General features: G+C 40.7%; 2 protein-coding genes across 2 annotated transcripts; both read right to left on the reverse strand.

Moving 5' to 3' along the window:
* Positions 1-505: 505 nt before the first annotated feature.
* On the reverse strand, positions 506-7,510 carry LOC134643687 (photoreceptor outer segment membrane glycoprotein 2-like). The gene is made up of 4 exons (XM_063496187.1): positions 7,338-7,510; positions 5,534-6,897; positions 3,050-3,287; positions 506-1,354 (listed from the first exon to the last, which is right to left on the reverse strand). Exons 2-4 carry the CDS (start codon positions 6,112-6,114, stop codon positions 1,100-1,102), a joined length of 1,074 nt encoding a protein of 357 aa, XP_063352257.1. The 5' UTR covers positions 6,115-6,897; positions 7,338-7,510; the 3' UTR covers positions 506-1,099.
* Positions 7,511-11,737: 4,227 nt separating this feature from the next.
* LOC134642744 (NACHT, LRR and PYD domains-containing protein 12-like) lies at positions 11,738-19,613 on the reverse strand. The gene is made up of 7 exons (XM_063494697.1): positions 19,325-19,613; positions 17,040-18,819; positions 16,755-16,928; positions 16,150-16,323; positions 15,690-15,863; positions 12,930-12,976; positions 11,738-12,291 (listed from the first exon to the last, which is right to left on the reverse strand). Exons 1-7 carry the CDS (start codon positions 19,611-19,613, stop codon positions 11,738-11,740), a joined length of 3,192 nt encoding a protein of 1,063 aa, XP_063350767.1.
* Between the last annotated feature and the right edge of the window lie 223 nt (positions 19,614-19,836).

A 19,836-nucleotide genomic window follows, 5' to 3' on the forward strand; every position in this document is an offset into this window, starting at 1 on the left:
CATCAATGGAAACCTCAAGGCCACTGGATATTTGAAATTGCTACATGATGATGTGTTTCCCTCTTTATGCACTGAAGCTGGCACGTTCCCTGAGTTTTTCCAGCAAGATGGTGCACCACCACATTATGGGTGCCAGGTCCGAGCATTCCTAGATGAACAGTTTCCTGGAAAGTGGATTGGTCGTCGTGGGCCAGTTGAATGGCCCCCAAGGTCTCCTGATCTGACTTTCTCCTGCGGTGTTGCTATCAGTGTGTGAAGAGTGGGAGAAGAGGGTTGCATTGACAATCCAACACAATGGGCAGCACATTGAACACATTTTATAAGTGGTCAGAAACTTGTAAATAACTCATGAAAGAATAAAGTTAAGTTGAAACCAAGCACACCATTGTTTTTCTTGTGACATTACCAATAAGTTTGATGTGTCACACAACCCTCTTCCTATTGAAAAAACAAAAGTTGTATCCAAGATGGCCGACTTCTAAATGGCCACCATGGTCACCACCCATCTTGAGGAGTTTGCCCCCCTCACATATACTAATGTACTTTAACATCACCAACCATTCCCATTTTATTACGGTGTATCCATATAAATGGCCCACCCTGTATTTGTACTGTTTTCAGGCTTTAACTGATGGGCTGTTGATTTTTTTTCACAGTGATCAGACTTCTTTGGAGAATGGTAAAAATTAAAAATGCAATCAAAGACCAAAAGGTACCAGTTCATGGTTTTGTAATTTACTTCAAGTATAAAAAATAACTCCTCTTATCATATAAAAAAACATCACAAAGAGTTCATTTATAAACCTGTAAACCCATCAAGGTAAAACCTATTCAAACTCACGTATCTGAAGGCAGAAGACCTTGTTGGTCCATAAATCTGAGAGCTCTAAGGACTCAGCAGGTAAAGTTTAGCCACTGTTCCAAACTTGTTTCGATCAAACAATCACGTTTTTGTTCTTGTCTCTGGGACGAAGCTAAACGTGTCAGATCCACTTGATTCACTCTGCATCCTGGAGAATGAAGTGATTTCTATCCCGAGTCAAAAGCATCTTTGGAACAGCTCATCCCATCTGCTGTCCATGACTCCACAGGCTGGAGGCTAGCTGGTCACGAGGACCTGGACCTGCTGTGATGGCAGTTCCTCCTCTGCAGCAGCAGTCGGGACGTTGATGTTTGGGTCGTCGTCGACCTGGTAACACTTTCCCAGGTTCTTAATAATGTTAAAGTTGGACCGGGCTGTTTCTGCCAGGCTGTTTTCCAAAATCCAACCATCTGATTCCGACTCTGGATCACCCAGCCGGAGAACGTTCTCCATGGCTGTCTGCAGATAACGGACACCTGTCAGAACCAGCAGCTGGTGGAAAAAGGAAATACAGTATGTTTAATCAAGTTTAGACTTCAGTCACAGTGGAGACCACCGGTGATTAAGGGTGGTAAAACGGTGTGCACATCAGACTGGTATTACTGTACGAAGCTAGGGTCAGACCACATGCTCTCACCCACAGACTGAGCCGAATGTAAATGTGACAAATTTATCATTTATAAACATATAAACACACAGGAGCAGTCAGTTCATTTTATTAACCATGAGAAGTTAATCTGTGGCTCAAAAATAAGGGTATGAGAAACACACTCAGTGCAAGCTCGGGATTTACTTCTGTTTTTCTCCAAAAACAGCGAGATGAGGCTGAAGGAGGATCAATATACTCATGATATCAGGGAGAACTCTGCTGATAGAAACTGCTGGGACTGTGCAAGGTCCTGAGATCTAAGTCTCAGGTGAAGCTCAGGATTTATCCAAAAGAGCTGCACGATCACTAAATGAAAGTTGTGTAGAACAGTTGACCTGTGAGGTGAACATTATTTACTGTCAGATCCTAAGGCATCCCTGAGTTCATCAAGGTACTCTTGTTGCTCGCATCGTTTTTTCTGCAGTGATGGAAACTGAATTGGAGTTCTGTACCCAGGCTCTTGTCTCACATCCACAGTTAGAAAAGTGCCATGAGGGTCTCTGAAAAAACGCTACAGGAATCGTTTGATGCTCGAGCTGCTGTGATAGGCCAATAGAGAGGAAAAGACACACTCAACCCTAGCCCTGTGGTCCATGATGCTGTACAACACATTACAGAGCTGAATCATTTTCATTTATATTTATTAACCCCTTCAACTCTGAGTCGGCTGTTGAGCTCAGTGAATGGAATAAGACACCTCCTTCCCCGTACAGAGGTTCACAGATGTTTGGGGGAAAGGGAGGTGACACGCTGCAGGAAAGCAGAAAAAATCTTAGGACTCTACTGAGTGCAACATTTATTCATTCTTTCTTTAAACTCAACAGCATTTTGTGCTGTTGAATATTGATACGATTTCATATTAATTACTGAAGTTTTCGGATAGCTCACTGATGTAGCACACATTAATATAACCAACCTGAGATACTGTAGCATTCAGGCATTATTCTAACACAAGGACACGGTTCATTTATTAGCTGCATTTTGATAGAAATATGTTATACAATAGTGCCTATCGAGAACAATAAAAGAAACATGAACGCACTCTTTCTGTCCTCGTTCCTCTGATTTTCTATTATGAGGCTACTGCAACGATGGAAGTGTTAATTTTTGGTGCTGCTCCACTTCCTCACTTTCATTGTTGGACTCTACCAAAGCAACTATGCATGAGCCAGAGTACAAAATAATCCATCTTCATCTGATACAAGGCCTTCTGTCATCTTCCGAAACAAGCTGATTTACATTCTGTTACTTTAATAGGCCCTCACATTCTTTGGATTAGATTAGATTCTATTTGATTTGCATGTTTACCTCAATATTTGAAAATTTAGCCACATTTAGTGAACATCTGAGATTAGATCATGGCATATATCACAGAAAGTGAGTCTCCTTTAAAACCACAGAGGTCCACGATGATGGCTTTGCAGATATTATTGGGGTTTTAAAAAATCTCTTTTTATGGAGCTGATTTGTAAACCTCTGTGTTTTCACTTCTGTTCTGTATGAACCGATGGTTCTAGTTTCAGCAAAATCACCAGTACCTCAAAAAGCCAGATGAGCAGCACGGTGAGGCCGATCGACTGCATGATGCCGGTGTAGTGGTCCAGCAGGGCCTGTCGGCAGCCCCGCCTCCACAGGTTCAGCTGCTGGCTTTGCTCGTCTTGGGTCGAGCTGGTGCTGAGATGGTGCTGGATGCAGGGCCAAGGGGAGAAGGTGCTGCAGCAGCTGAAGGGAACACCATCCATCAGGTACTTCCCCTCCACATTACTCCTCATACGACTGAAAGGGAGGAACAGGAACTGTTGCTACTGCATGCAGAGCAGTTAGTCAGTCAATCGTTTCACTAGCTGGGCCCACATGCTCATTTTAGGTTTGGCAGCGCTTTTTAGTAGATAAAGGCAAATGGCTTAATCAAGAATTGAGCTAAGGTTTGGGGAAGGCCTCGATTGAGACTGTCGGTGGCTCCCGGGCCTGGCAGATCACCATTTACTAATGAGAAGTGAAGAGGTGAAAGAATTGGAAAAAAGGGGAGGGAGGGTGGGATTATTGAATTAAATTCAATACATGTTGCAGCTGTTTCTAAGTGATGTTTGTATGCTGTTTGTGGAGTCATGATCTTCCAAGGGACCTCAGGATCAAGTTTAAAGAAACTAAAGCTGCAGAAACAGTTATCACACGTTTTTATCAGAATGATCAATAAAGTTTCTGTCATTGCTAATTAAACATAAGTTATCTGAAGTTATTTGACTGGACCCTATTGGTTAATACTAATTAATCTATGATGCCTGACCTCTGTAGCATCCAGGCTTAACTGCATTAGACCAGTGGCCTAAATCCTTCAGGGGTCAGTCTGCTTATTGTCTGTTGGAAGAGAAACACCCACATTTCCATATAGGTGTTCTATAAACAGGCCTTCAGTTAGAAATAATAAAGTCAGGGGAAGCAGTGTGAACTGAGTGTGAACAACTCACACTGCTGGTAAATAAAAGACTAACTAAACAGACACACAATCAGTTGATGCAGCATCTAATGAAACTCTATTTTAAAGTTGCAGTCGGTCATTTTTAGAAGTTTTTAATAGAAAAAAAGTCTTCATAAATATACACTGATTAGTGCGTAATTCCGTCTTCCAACAAGCTGATGCATTCTCATGAACTCTTCAACCCTCTGACTCCTCTGACTCATCAACTCTTATCAGACTCTCTTCCAGAGTAAATGGACCTAGACACCGCCGTGTTACCCTGCCATCTTGAATGCAGTGGCTAAGAATGACATGGCTGTCCCACCTGCATGATGCCAGTGGAACAGACCAGCCACATAGTACCACAGTTACATTTAATTTAAAGATCACAAACAAATAAATGTCTTTTTCCTCGTCCCTCATCTCCACCTCATCCCTCTTCCTCCTCACCACAAACCTTATCTTGTTAATTAAAGCCAGGGCTCTGACACATAAAAATGTGCACGAACACACTTATTTATTCCTAAAATTGTCATCCGACTGAACAACAACAACAACAGCCGGTTATAAACTAACATTAAAACAAATGTCCCCAAAATCAAACAGTTTGATTATATTCTCATATGGTATGAGAGTTTATTTGCTAAGTCTCCAAGCCTGAAAAGATTAGATCAGCCTTGAAGAAAGTTTCCCAAACACCAGCTAACAGAGGCTAACAGCAGCATTTACCGACAGAAATGTTCAGCAGATCTTCAGCAACTCACCTCAGTATCACAAGAGAGCTCCTCTGACTCATCGACTCTTATCAGACTCTCTTCCAGAGTAAATGGACCTGGACACCAACAGCTGAGGTAAACAGCAGACTACACTCACTACAACTAATGGGCAGCCAGAGGTGTTTGTCCTACAGCAGCCACCACAGCTAGGATTATGCACTAAATAAATTGTGAGGGGTAAGAAAACAGACCTCAGTTCAGTCTGCTATCTACTGACATCTAGACTAATATTTCACATATTTTGAACTCTTAATGTACTACCTGATGTAATTTCTAAGATTTTCTACAGTGAAAGGGTTTGTGGAAAGTGTTATGCTCTCCTAACATTAAAAGTCATGTGTCTGTGTACATTAAACCCTGCTCTGCTGGATAAATCATGTTGGAACCTGAGTCCAGCACTTGAGCAAACACAAATCACTCCTACACAGCAAAATGTAAACACTGTCACTGTGAATTCTAGATTCATCCACCTGCAACACTCTATGAGGTCCTTCAAAGTTCAACATCTAAATTATTATTCTTGTTTGACAACTGGAGGGTTCATGTGACCACAAACAACCAGTCGATGAAGGTTATCTGAGCACAGTTAACAATGTACTCTATTTACATTATGTTTTGCACTAATACTGGGGGTTTTTCTGACAGACTCCTTTAGGCGGGGTGTAGTTTTTAAGCTGGTGCACTTTGGTCTGATACACTCTACTGAAGAACCCTGTACCTGCTGCCATGTGCATCATTCACAGTAATCAACAAACACAAAAAAACTAAGCATGTCCTGCTCAACTTACTCTACCACAGCACTGCTGCTCATGTCCAGGTAGCGGCTGCTGATCCACTGGATCTGGAACCAGTCTCGGTATCCTGTGTTCCCACAGCACTGGAACTGGATCTGCAGTAGGTCCACAGTTCTCTTCAGGTTGCAGCGGCCCGGAGTGTCTGTGTCTTTATAGTATCGCATGGCATTCCTCAGGCCCATAAACAGGGATTCCTCCATTTGGCTGCGAATGCCGTAGCACATGAGCGCCCCTGCCAGGACGCAAGAGGTGAAGAAGAAGGTGCATATGATGTACGGCATCATCACCAGCTTCCAGCGCAGGAACTTGTTGGTGTCGGCACAGTCCAGGCAGATCTTGCCACCAAAAAAGTTGATGCAGCAGGCTGCTAGTCCTGTGGTGATCAGCATATGTGGCACATAGAGGATTCCCTGCTCCGACATCACTTCTTGCCATTTGTGAATCTCTACTCTGAGGAACAAGCCAAGGCCAAAGAGGATAGTTCCTGTCACTACAGAAATCCAATTAAGCAGCCAGAGAACCTCAGCTAGCTTCTCTCTCTCCACCTTGGTAAATGTCACCTTCCCAACTGCCATGACCGTTCTCAGGTTTCTGAGTGACTCACGGCTAAGAAGCTGCTAACATGGCCAAAAGGTGGCCACCCTCAGTGTGCATGAACACTTTTGACCACAAGGTGCTGCATAACAATCTACTGTCAGGCTGTCTGAGCTAAAGAGTTTATGTTCTACATAACAACATGACAGCATATTGTTTGTGCATATGCCTTTTTGTTGCAATACTGAAACTTGTTTACAAATTAATATAATTTTAAGCCACCAAATTCATCATTCTCACTTCATTTGCTCACAGCTGAAGCTTCTAAAGCCCCACCGACTGAAATATTTAAGGTTGCACTTTTCATAAATATCAATCATGTCAGTGCTTTAGATGTGTGTTTCGTAAATCAAATGTGAGCGTGAATATGTAAAGACGAAGGCACAGAGCAATCAGGCTTTTTAGAAGCTGGCTGTGTGCACTCTGACTGGTTTCCAATCAGGCCTTCATTTCATCTCTTTGAAATAAGAAAAACTTCCCTTTGGACAAACAGTTCTGAGAACTAGTCTAAACTAAGGTGTTTGAATCTTGCTGTCATGAACCATCAGGCAGATGGGGTATGGTGGCTCAATTGTGAAGTCCACACAGGTGCGAGAGGTTCAGAGGTCAGAGGTCAGGCTTCAGTGTGGACTTTTCTTTAAATGAAAGCTGCAGGATGGAGCAGGAAGGAGGCTGCTGCCCGCTGAGTGTCATAAGCAGCTTACAGAGATATTTTAGGCACTCCTGACTGCAGACCACAACTTGACATGACCAGCATTAGAGCACTGCGGGGAAGAAAGAAGGTCAGTTTATCAAAACTGGTACAAATACTAAGAACCACCATCATCAGAATCCCAGCTGTGTGATTCCCAGAGGATTAGGAATCATATAGACACACCCATTAGCGTTGACTCAGATGAAATAACTCCAACTTAGGTCTAACTGATGCTTTTACACTGCACAAACAAAGACGGACGTAAACATCTACTAATCCAAATGTTCTTTCTTTTGTCTGCCGAGGTCCATGAATGCTTTCCAAAGCATAAGACTATACATTTCTGCGATATGCACGAACTGAAGCCATTTTTTTTCTTTTCATTGTTATAGATCAGAAGAAAGTGCAAAGATGAGACGAGCTAAGGATGCTAGCTGTCAGGCAGCACACATACACTTATCCAATCAGCCAATACTATGCCCACAATACAACACATGACAAAATCTTTACCTTGGGTAGTGAAATCTAACACCTGCTGCTAGTCCATTGTCGTGCTGATCTCCCGCTATCCCGGAGCAAGGTGAGCTCTGGCACAAAGCAAATATTGAAGCTGAGAAGAGCAATTTTGAAGTGCCTGTTAACTCACCATCCTGTACTTCTAATCCCCTTACAGATAATCAGCTGTAATAAGCTGACACAATCTCCAACCCTCGACTCACCAGCTAGGCCTTCAGCAGAAAGACACATCCACTCTTTAAATCATGCTGATCTGAACATATTGCAAGAGTATATTAGGAGGCAGGGGGAGAGCAGATGATGGAGTAGAGGTGAGGAGGATGGGGTCAGTTAAGCTCCTGTGGAAAAGATAGGAGAAGGGAGTGTATACGGTAGTGACATACTTCTTAATAAGTAAGTGGTTTAACCGTATTTGCTGATATTATTTAATTCAACATGTTTTACACATAATCACCTGTTATTTGTGAGGGATGGACACGTTTGGGGATAGTCGGGATGACGTGTTGCTTCAGGTTGTTTTCATTCAGAAAGTTTAAAGCTTTTCAGTTTCTTTGTACAAGTGGTTGTATTCCTCTAATATCCAATCTTTTTCTGTGAAACTCCACAACAGCATGGAATTAGGAAATTCAAGGACTCCGTGCTGTGCAACTTGTAGACTTTCCTAATAGAAATTTGTGTCATGAACATAACTGTCACTATCAGTTTTCAATCATCCTATTTTGTTTTATTTTAACTGCAACCAAACAGAAGACAGCATTCACTGCAGCAAGCACAACAATCAGCATCCTCATGTACAGACATGTGCAGACATACGCTCCAAAGCATAATCCCCAGAGTTTCTCCTTTAGTCAGCGATCTCTCTGACTAAAGGAGAAACTGACTATGAAAACAAATCCACAAACACGCAAAGCACCTACATAAACACATGAACTCAGATTCACATCACTGCATCTCAGTTTATTGACGTATTGCAAAGCATACATGATATGAAGATAGCCTGTTACATTAACTGCAGGTAAAAGATGCTGAAGAAATACATGCACAGTGAGAAAAAATACATTTATTCAAGGCTGATTAAAAGGAAACAAGCTGATCAAAGCCTTTACTACAGACTAACAAACAAAGCAGTTAATGATGTAAGCACACGCCATCAGTACCTTCAGTGAGAATCTGTAGAATGTAGAAAAGTCACTGGTTTATACAAGCACAATAACATGAACACAAATGATGTTTTTGGCTTAAGTCATTCTAAAAACTTGGTTAACTGTAAAAAGGAGAAAAATATTAACTCTTCCCAACCCAAAAATTACAGGTACCGTTAGGGTTCTTTGAATTAATAGATTTGAATAACCCACTGAGTAAGTAAGTAAAACTTTATTTTTATAGCACTTTTCACAGACAGATGTCACAAAGTGCTTCACAAGAGAGGTAACAAAAACACAATACAATCATAAATACATCATAAACGCCCCGGTCTAATTAAAGGTACTACACCACAATATCACTGTAAAAACTACACCTTCATTACTATGATTTTTAAGGTTCATTCATAAAAACTTTCTCCAACACAAACTATTGAAGAACTGAGATTTCTGCCACACTGTGAAATAAAAAAGGCTGGAGAGTCTAACATGAATAATTAAGAGGCTTTTAGAAATCTTTACTGTCTATGAATCCAGCTGTTAGCTATAGAAATGCACAGCAACTGACCAGTATAACCATAAACTATATCCACACTGGTGAATGCACCATCTGTTTTTCATATGTGTCTTGATCTATTATTATAGGTCATCGATCTGTCCATGTCATTCAGGCAGAGACCATGCTGTGGAGACACTCTATGTAGACCCACAGCATCTTCTCACACAGTATAACACACACAAATAAAAATGAAATAGAATATAAAAACAGTAAAATGTGGCAAAAGAAAGTTTCACATCAGTTTTAATAGATTTTAACAGAATAACCTGAGACGTCAGAATGAAAGTAGACCAGATAGGGTTAGCATCATAGCCATCAAAGCCATCATAAAAAAATATGTGTAAAAGCAGGGAGTCATTACATTTGTATGTTATAATGTACAGTACATTTCCTATGATAAACATGTGTATGGCGTTATTTTTGTGACACTATTCTGAGCGCATGTAAAAAAAATTTGAGCGCACGTAAAAAAAATTTGCAGGTGCAAGTGTTGCATTTGGAGGAGAAATTTATTTTGAGCGAAGAAAAGCTAAATTTGAGTGAACAAAATTCATTGCTTCGTGCAAAAATGTATTTCAGTGTTTGCTATTATCCATACACACACACAACAGCAGCCCCTCTCGCTCAGTTTTTGCATTTGCGCTTGTTCGCAATGTGTTGCTTGCGCTCTCAACATTTCTGCCTGTGCGCGTTCAACTCTTTCTGTACACCGTTATATTTGTGCCACAAAACCAGCCAATAACAGACTTGGATGCAAAAAAATCGGATTGGCTGTTTTGGTCTCCAATCAGCTCAAAATGACGAAATGCAATATCCCAGAATCCATTTCGTCCAAAACTCAAACGAGGCAGTGGCGGAGGAACACAGAGTGGCGGAGTTTGAAATATTACTCTTTCTGGGTCACAAAATAAACTTTTAAGATATTTTCATGCAAGAATGGTGCTGTGTAAACTTCAAATATCTGCTCGATTTATCAAGACATCACATATTTGCATAAGTGCTCTAATGTTTTCGGAGATCCCTGTTACCCACCAGCTGACCGCATAGCTGGACTGGCCATTGGGCATACCGGGCATTTGCCCGGTGGGCCAATGGTGATTTTTCATTTGTTTGTTCATGTTTCAATTGGTCATGATCAACTCTGGGCTGGACCAATTACAATACATCCGTATTGAGGGGAAAAGGAAGACGATTCGTCCCGTACTTCAGCTAGAATGAAAAAAAGACACAAAGCTGGAGTTATTCTGTGTTTTTGCTGCACAACTGCCAGTTCTTCTCTCATTCTCTCCCCTCCCTCTCCTGTTGCTACTTCAATCATGAAACTGATCAATGATCAGCTGATCGGCTTTTCTCCCACAAGTCCCGTCTCTCTTATTTGTTTATCGCCCACTTTGCACCAGAAAGAAGAAACCAGCGGATGTGCGCTAAACAACAGCAGCACGTTCAAGCTTGATAAGCTGTTGTTAGAATTTATTTAATATTACTTTCTAGTATCAGCTGATGTTTGCTGGAGCCACAGCTGTTAAAGCTGCTGGTCATGATATCGGTTTGGATATGTGGTGAGAGGGAAACATGAAGGTGATACAAATCATACATATATACCAACAAGACAGTGTACATCACTGTCACAACAGTGTCTGTTTCAGTTCAAAGGCTTTATGGTTTTTCCTATAATACCTGGTGGTGTAGTCGGCCGATTTTTTGTCAGTTCCGCCCAACATATTATGTTTAGCCCGAGTGACCACCCGGTCAGCTAGTGGGTATACCCACGAGATGCCTGTTACATAACAGGCATCTCCGAAAACATTAGAGCACTTATGCAAATATGTGATGTCTTGATAAATCGAGCAGATATTTGAAGTTTACACAACACCATTCTCGCATGAAAATATCTTAAAAGTTTATTTTGTGACCCAGAAAGAGTAATATTTCAAACTCCGCCACTCTGTGTTCCTCCGCCACTGCCTCGTTTGAGTTTTGGACGAAAAGGATTCTAGGATATTGCTTTTTGTCATTTTGAGCTGATGGGAGACCAAAACAGCCAATCCGATTTTTTTGCATCCACGTCTGTGATTGGCTGGTTTTGTGGCACAAATATAACGGTGTACAGAAAGAGTTGAACACGCACAGGCAGAAATGTTGAGAGCGCAAGCAACACATTGCGAACAAGCGCAAATGCAAAAACTGAGCGAGAGGGGCTGCTATTGTGTGTGTGTATGGATAATAGCAAACACTGAAATACATTTTTTGCACGCAGCAATGAATTTTGTTCACTCAAATTTAGCTTTTCTTCACTCAAAATAAATTTCTCCTCCAAATGCAACACTTGCACCTGCAAATTTTTTTTACGTGCGCTCAAATTTGTTTCACGTGCGCTCAGAATAGTGGCACAAAAATAACACCATACATGTCTGTCAACTGCTGGCAAGTTTGTATTCACAGCCCCTTCCAATACTGTCATACATGTCATGCATTTATGACCATGGGGTAAAAAAAAAAAAAAAAAGGATTACATTATTTTCAGGTATTTGGTAGGACATTCATTCATTCACCACCAAACGTCTGTGACCACCTCTCTGTTATGCAGAATCAGTAGGAGGGTAACTGCTACATGGTCCTTTGGTTTATAGTCTGTGGTGTGCAGAGTGAAAAGCACCATCAGCAGTAGTTTGCAGTCAGGAGCAGACTCTCTCCTACAACTCACACAGAGATGCAGTGGACTCATATGACCAGAACCCAAACCCGAACCCAAAGGCGGGGTAGACTGGTTCGGTGAATGTGGTGTGGAAGGTGTGCAGGAGGGTCAGTTTGTCCGAGCAGACTCGGTAGAAGGACACAGTACCAGCAGGACAGTCCACATACACTGCTATTCTTTTAGGTAGAGTAGCACCATAGGGAAGATAGACAACATGTTCTCTCTTGTTGTGCCAAAAAGAATATTTCTCTTGAGTGCAGATTAGACTCCAGCACTGGTCATTCCACCCGAGCCTGCAGTCCGCACTGTTCCCTTTCCTGCTGATTCTTTTGTACGTCACTGCTATGACAACTTGCCCTTCCCTCTCCACCTCCCAGTAACAACGACCAGTCAGACCATTTTTACACAGCACCTGCCAGCAGCAGTAGTCAAACCTCTCTGGATGATTTGGATAGGGCTGTTCCTCTTTCACCACAGTCACCTTCTTGTTGTCGTCAGACAGTTTGAGGTTTCTGTGCGCTGTATTTGGATCCAGTTCAAGCCCACAGAAATCTGAAAGAAACGACAGCACAAAGTATTATTCTATCATCCAACCACAGACTCACAAAACAAATATTTTTTGTTTTTTGGAGGTAGAAGTGACCACATTTGAAGGTGGTTCGATACCCATCTGCTCCAGTCTGTGTGCCAAATACCATTGGACAAGATACTAACCCCAAGTTGACCGATCAGAGTAAGAATATGTGTGAATGTTAGATAGGACTTACATAGAAAGAGCATAGAATACGTGGGAAAGATAGGGTAGAAAAGCACTGTTTAAGAACCAGTCCATTTACCATTTACACGGACACAGACATCTGCTATTTGGTGATATGTGACATTACAATTCTAGAAATTCATTCATCAAAACTGGAGCTCATACTACTTGAACAGTGAGTTAGTAAAACTAACCACACAGCCGCCATATTATTTGTCAGATAATTGCATTAAAAATGCTGCAAAAGGCACAAACATAGCCAAAATATCCAGTTTACGGACTCCAATTAGCTGAAATGAATCCTAACAGACTATTGACCATGACTAAACAGTGAACGAGGCCATGACCCTAATACTGCAAAGCTGGTTTTTGCAGATTAGTTCCTCTTTACATCATATGAAAATTTAAATTTTAATATATGAATGTTTCTTACACTTCCTCAGACCAGGTTTCAGTCGCTGTTCTCCACAATGGTCCAACCTGAGGGAGGAAAAGTGGAAAAACAATTTATTTTCTCATTTATTTATTTCTACTATCGAGTTTTTAATAATAATTTATTATTTAGGGCCCTATTGTATCTGCTCCGTTTCTTATTATTATTCAGGCTAAACAAATGCCTTTTGAGGGCTTTAACATGCTCAAAAACTCTTAAAATTTTGCACATGTGTCAGGTCTGGTGAAAAATTTTGTATTTTAATGGTTTTACATATGAGCATTGGAAAATGGCTCTGGAGTGCCACCTATGCGTTGTTAAATGCAGTCCTACGAACACATAGTTTAAGCTACATGAATGAAATTTGCCCCACATGTGTATCATGCTGAGACGAACAAAAAAGTCGGTGGGACCATTGATGCAAACCCAACAGGAAGTCCGCCATTTTGGATTGAAGGTGACATTTTGGCTCCCATTTTGCCATTTCCAGGGCTTGTACTTTTGCGAACTCCTCCTTGGGATTTGATCGTATAAGCTTCATATTTGGTCAGTATCAACTACACACCTGGGCCATGTTAAATTGCGGAGCTTTTGAGTTTTTGGGAAACGGTATGGCCGTGGCGCCACGGTGAATTTCGATGATTCGCCATGAAAATCTTATTGCCTCTCATTCAATTCAATTCAATTCAATTCAATTCAATAAAATTCAATAAAACTGTCATACATTGTCCAATCTTGACCGAAGTACACACATATGATAAGGCTCCACCCCTGAACATATTTCAACTGCCATATTTGACATCAGGGAGAGCGCCACCTAGTGGGAACAGGAAATGTCCTGTTTTATACTTTGATATACTGATTTTGTGGTGGGTGACCTGTGCAGCCTCATATTTCTCCAGGAAAGCCTTAAGGAGTTGGCAATACATTGAAATGTGTGCGTTTTCAGGAAAAGGTGTGACCCCAGCAGCATGGCGAACATTGATGTCTCGCCATGAAGAAACAAATTAGTATAACTCAAAGAAATCCAGTCTGATCAGTACCAGACTTTACAGGCATGATGACAGACCTGCCCTGAACAGATTGATATGCCCATTGTTAGGAATACACAGAGCACCACCTAGTGGGAACAGGAAATGTCATGTCTTATGCTTTGATATACTGGTTTTCACAGGTTCATCAGGTCCACCTCAAAAGCGCTGAATATTAACATCAGTCCCTCATGATGCTTCAGTGAGACAATTGTGAGTTTAAACTTAACGGCGCACCCTGGTGCCAAGGTGGTTCACCATGAAAGATGAAGTGGCTTTTGAGGGGCTTAGAAAGCTCAAGAACTCTTGAAATTTGGCCCACACCTCCAGTGTGATGAAGGCTTTCTTGTTATGTGATCATTTTCATGGAATATTGCAAAATGGCTCCACAGTGCCCCCTACAATATTTCAAAACATCAGCCCCTGCTCCGTGTTTCAACTATGAGTGTAAAACCTGGTAAGCTTATGTAAGATATCAAGATGTACAAAAAAGTCTCTTGGAGCAATATCCCAAATCCAACAGGAAGTCAGCCATTTTAAAATTAATGTGTAATTTTGGCGACATTTTCCCCTCTTTTCAGGCCTCGTACTTTGACGAACTCCTCCAAGGGATTTTAATCAGATCGACACGATCTCCAGTGCAGGGAATCTAAAGACATTTGTAATGTTAAATTGCGGATCTTTTTACGTTTAGGAAAACGGGGTGGTCATGGCGGCACGTGGAGTTTCAATCACTCGCCAAAAAGCAGTAATCTGCTGTCACTCAAAAACACAATGTCCAATCTCTCCCAAACTTCGCAGGGCATGAGTCGAGAGTCAAGCTCGGAAATCTTTGACAAGCAATTTATCAGTAATGGTTAGAGCGCCACCTAGTGGGACGACTATAATTATCATTGAACGAAATGAAATTTTAGCTGGTGGTTCTACGCATGAATTCCTTCAATGTGACATCAGATCGGAAATGCTTGGTGTAGGTGGTGGGCGTGGCTCGATGCGCCGGGGTGTGAGGGCCCTCATAACGCTGCTTGCAGCTTTAATTTCAATGTTGCTTCTATATTTTATATATTTGTTGCTTATTATTATTATTATTATTATTATTATTATTATTATTATTATTATTATTGTTGTTGTTGTTGTTGTTAGTAGTAGTAGTAGTAGTAGTAGTATTAAAGTTCAATATTAAAATTCATTGTATTCCATACTCCGTGTTATCTCATTTTTGTTTGTATTAGTGAAGGCTACAAATGATCTTCTTATGGCCTCTAGAAAGAGAGAGCATATTTCTCTCATACTCCCTCTCTTCATTGGCTCTCTGTTAAATCCAGAATTGTATTTAAAATCCTTCTCTTCACATACAAGATCTTACTTGTTGTTCCTAGAGTATTTAAAAGTAGAATGGGAGGCAGAGCATTCAGGTTTCAGGCCCCTATTCTGTGGAACCAGCTTCCAGTTTGGATTCAGGAGGTAGACACTATCTCTACTTTTAAGATTAGGCTTAAAACTTTCCTTTTTGCCAAAGCATATTACCCATGATGCACTGACATGTTTAAAAAACTATTTATATTTTTTCAAAATAAATCCTATTTACTTATCTCCAAAATATAGGGGCAGCATTTGGAGCAAGAGGTCATCACCAATATTGAGTGAAACCTCAGAGGTTCAATTATATGATTAATATTCAAAAGTATTTTAATTAGTAATTAGTAGGCTGCTAATTTTCTGTTTGTACCTGAGTGTTTCCAATTGGCATTGTCTATCCTTCAGGCCAAAAGAAAGGATGGTCACGCCTTGGTCTCCTGGATGATTGTAGCTCAGGTCCAATTCTCTCAGATGGGAAGGGTTTGAACTCAGAGCTGAGGCCAGAGCAGCACAGCCTTGTTCTGTGACTTGACAGCCTGATAGCCTGAAATTGAGTCAGTTATTTTTTTCTGAAGCTAGAAACTTCCTTACAAATTTTGGTAACAGATATTTGAAAATTACACAAATAAGAAAATGAAAAAGATAGCAGATAGTACCTTTGTATACCACTGTACTCCACAAGTAAGTCCAGTTACATTATTAATAAATCAAATCAATCAAAGAAATGAAATAAAACTACATGAAAGTTGTCCAATTTGATGATAAAAATCATAAAGTGATATGTAATGTCACTTTATCATTTATAAATGAGGAAACTGTGGAGTCCTGACCTAAGAGTTTGAAGTACACAGTGATGACTCTCCAGTCCAGCAGATAAAAGTTGTACTCCTGAATCCTGCAGGTCATTGTTGCTCACATCCAGTTCTTTTAGATTTAAGGACTGTGTGCTGATAACTGTAGAAAGAGTTTCGCAGCTTCTCCATGACAAGTTACAGCCACTCAGCCTGTTTATAAACAAACCATTAGACATGTTAAAATAACAATGATTTTTAAATTAGCACAAAAAGACAGACAGAATTGATGCAAATCAACATCAACTACAGATTGACACTTTTTTCACATAAGGCCAGGTAAGTTTGGATAGTTTTTTTTTTTTACCTTAATAAATTCAATTAGCATTTAAAAACCTGCAGATTGTGTTTAGCTTTGTCTGATATAAAAATGTGTTTGATGATCTCAAATATGTAAGTATGTCAAATGGACAAAACTAAAACTAAAACAATAGCCCACAAAACCAAAGAGAAATTAAGACATGTATGCAACACTGTATGTTGCAAACAAGAAGAAATTTGAATAGTAATTAAATTTACCAAGACTAAGAATAAAATATGCCGCGAAACATAGATGAGCATCAGCCAACACTAACATTCCTGACCTGAGAGTTTCCAGTTGACAATGTGGACCCTCCAGTATGGTAGAAAGCATCTTCACTCCTGAATCCTCCAGGTTGTTGTTGCTCAGGTCCAGCTCTCTCAGACAAGAGGACTGGGAGCTGAGCACTGGAGACAGAATTTTTACACTTTTCTCTGACAGGTTACAAGAACTCAACCTGAAAAATTAAACAACAACAGAGAAAACCATTGAAAACATATTTTAAAATCATCATATGAGTATCAATAGTAGCTAACCAATGACTTTTAATAGATATCACAGCACTTACAAAGCTTTGTTGGAGGCTTTAACCACAGGCAGTAGCTTCAGAAGAACCTCCTCTGAAGCTGAATATTTCTTCAGGTCAAAGACATCCAGATTTTCTGATGATAATAAGATGAAGACTAGAGCTGACCACTGAGATGGAAATAGATCATTCGTGTAAAGATTTCCTGAACTCAATGACTTTTGGATGTCCTCCAGTAGAGAATGATCATTCACTTCATTCAAACAGTGAAACAAATTGATGCTTTTCTCAGAAGGGAGACCATCATCAAGCCTTTCCTTGATGTACTGGACTGTTTCCTGTGAGCTACTTCCTGTCTTTCTCAGTAGGCCTTGTAAGAGAATCTGATTGGTCTCCAGTGAAAGACCCAGAAGGAAACGGAGGAACAAGTCCAGGTGTCCATTTGGGCTCTGTAAGGCCTTGTCCACGGCCCTCTGGTGGAGATTAGATTTACTTCTTGAAAGTCTAGAAATCCAGGATGATTGTTGGAGTTCGTCCAGCAGATTGAGTCCAGAGCTGAAAAAGGTCATATGGACATACAGAGCAGCCAGAAACTCCTGAACACTCAGGTGGATAAAAGAAAACACTTTGTCCTGGCGCAACACTCTCTCCTCTTTAAATATCTCTGTAAAAAGTCCTGCATATACTGAGGCACTTGTGACATTGATGCCACAGTCTTTCAAGTCTGATTCATAAAAGATCAGGTTGCCTTTCTGTAGCTGCTCAAAAGCCAGTTTTCCCAAAGACAGAATCATCTCCTTGCTTGCTTGATTCCACTGTGGATCAGCATCAGTTCCTCCCTGATGCTTGACCTTCTTCACTTTGGCTTGAGATATCAAAAGGTGGATGTACATCTCAGTCAGGGTCTTGGGCAGCTCATCTTTCCCTTTAGTTTTCAACATATCCTCCAGAACTGTAGCAGTGATGCAGCAGAAGACTGGAATGTGGCACATGATGTTTAAGCTCTGTGAAGTTTTGATATGAGAGATCATTCTGCCAATAAGCTTCTCATCTCTGAATTTCTTTCTGAAGTAGTCTAGTTTTTGAGCATCAGTGAACCCCATAACTTCTGTCACAATGTTTACATACTCAGAAGGGATCTGATTGGCTGCTGCAGGCCGTGTGGTTATCCAGAGGCGAGCAGAGGGAAGCAGATCCCCCCTGATGAGATTTATCAGCAGCACACTGACTGAGGTGGATTCTGTAGCATCAGTCAGGATCGCAGTTTTGTGGAAGTCCAGAGGAAGCCGACACTCATCCAGACCATCAAAGATGAACACAACCTTAAACCCTTCAAAGCTGCAGATTCCTGCTTCTTTGTTTTTAGTAAAAAAATGATTCACAAGTTCCACCAAACTGAACTTTTTGTCTTCCAGTACATTCAGCTCTCTGAAAGTGAATAGAAATGTTAAGTGGATGTCCTGGTTGGCTTTGTCTTCAGCCCAGTCCAGTGTGAACTTCTGTGTTGAGACTGTTTTCCCAATGCCAGCCATTCCCTTTGTCAGCACTGTTCTGATTGGTTTGTCTTTAATGGGTGAAGCTTTGAAGATGTCTTCACATCGAAGTCTTGTTTCTGGTCTGTCTGGTTTCCTGTGTGCTTTTTCAATTAGTCTGATCTCATGTTCCTTGTTGACCTCTTGGCTGTTTTCTATTTTGAGGCAGACCTCTGTGTAGGTCTCATTTTGAAGCTTAGATTTACCTCCTTTTTTAAGTTTTTCAGCTGATTCCTGAAACTTTTTCATCAGGTTGGATTTGAGGTTTTTCTGGAACTCAGCAAAACCCTCTAAATAAACAGTGAAATGGTAAGAGTAGATGTGAGTAAATGTCAGTTGTGAAAAAAGGGGGTACATTTATGTAATTGTGATAGTTGTCAATGGAAAATAAGCAGAATATGGTTAGGATGGCAAGGATAAGTTCTTAGCAAAAACCAGTACCCAAATTACCCAAATTTCTGTAGCGGTTTTGTTCATCATCATTAAAATATAACTGTCATGTCCATGAGTGTGGTAAGTACATTTCATATCAAAGCAATTAATAGGTCCTATTCTTTATTATTCTTTTCACCTCCCAAACCCACTATTGCCATTTCTTGCTATCGTCTCAGATCTACCATCTGTGTATTAAGGTAAAGAACAGCATCTGAAGTTATCAAGTCCATCTCTATGCCATGGTTCATAACAAACTGAAAATGTAATAAGATACATTTTCTGTCTGAATTATGGTCATCACAAAGTGCACCTGATACCAGGAATCATTCTCATATAAGTGTTAATCATTCCATGACTTACCTGCTTCAGGTTCTGCATTTGGGTCAATTAAAATCTGCACAAGGTCATTCCTATCTAGCTTCCTCAAAACCTTTTTGGTGACCTCAAGCACGTTTTCACAGTATGTTTGCAGCATCTGATCCACTGTGTCTGGCCTGTCTGCCTTATCTAGTCTGCTCTTTGGGATTATTGGGAAGCGTTCCAGGACGTCAGACTTTTGCAGGTACCACTTGAACTCTTTTAACTCATTGTCTCCCAGATCTTTCAGTGCTCTCAGGAGCAGCTCTTCACGTGTTGAATTTGACATCATGTTTCCCTGCCAAAATCAAAGAAAATCGCATGTCTGAAACAGTTCCATAATTGCTGGGGTGATTCACTGCGGCTGTAATTATTCTCTTTTATATTACTACTTTGTTCAAACTAAAGGTAAGTAGCATCCAGGACTCCATAAAAATGACAAAATAAAAGTTGACTATAAACTTGTTGTCCCTTTTAAAGGGGACAAGAAAAGGAAACTCTCAGGTGTCACAAGG

Source organism: Pelmatolapia mariae, linkage group LG15 (genome assembly GCF_036321145.2).
Source record: "Pelmatolapia mariae isolate MD_Pm_ZW linkage group LG15, Pm_UMD_F_2, whole genome shotgun sequence".
Lineage (NCBI taxonomy): Eukaryota > Metazoa > Chordata > Actinopteri > Cichliformes > Cichlidae > Pelmatolapia > Pelmatolapia mariae.

What these genes read in the sequence shown, in the direction of transcription:
- LOC134642744 (XM_063494697.1), bottom strand. Translation starts at nt 19,613, where the DNA reads ATGATGTCAAATTCAACACGTGAAGAGCTGCTCCTGAGAGCACTGAAA. An exon ending in AAATGCAGAACCTGAAGCAG is followed by an intron (nt 18,820 to 19,324) that starts GTAAGTCATGGA and finishes CTGTTTATTTAG; the next exon opens with AGGGTTTTGCTGAGTTCCAG. An exon ending in TGCCAATTGGAAACACTCAG is followed by an intron (nt 12,977 to 15,689) that starts GTACAAACAGAA and finishes TTCCTCCCTCAG; the next exon opens with GTTGGACCATTGTGGAGAAC.
- LOC134643687 (XM_063496187.1), bottom strand. Translation starts at nt 6,114, where the DNA reads ATGGCAGTTGGGAAGGTGACATTTACCAAGGTGGAGAGAGAGAAGCTA. An exon ending in AGCAGCAGTGCTGTGGTAGA is followed by an intron (nt 3,288 to 5,533) that starts GTAAGTTGAGCA and finishes CCTCCCTTTCAG; the next exon opens with TCGTATGAGGAGTAATGTGG. An exon ending in TGCTCATCTGGCTTTTTGAG is followed by an intron (nt 1,355 to 3,049) that starts GTACTGGTGATT and finishes TTTTTCCACCAG; the next exon opens with CTGCTGGTTCTGACAGGTGT.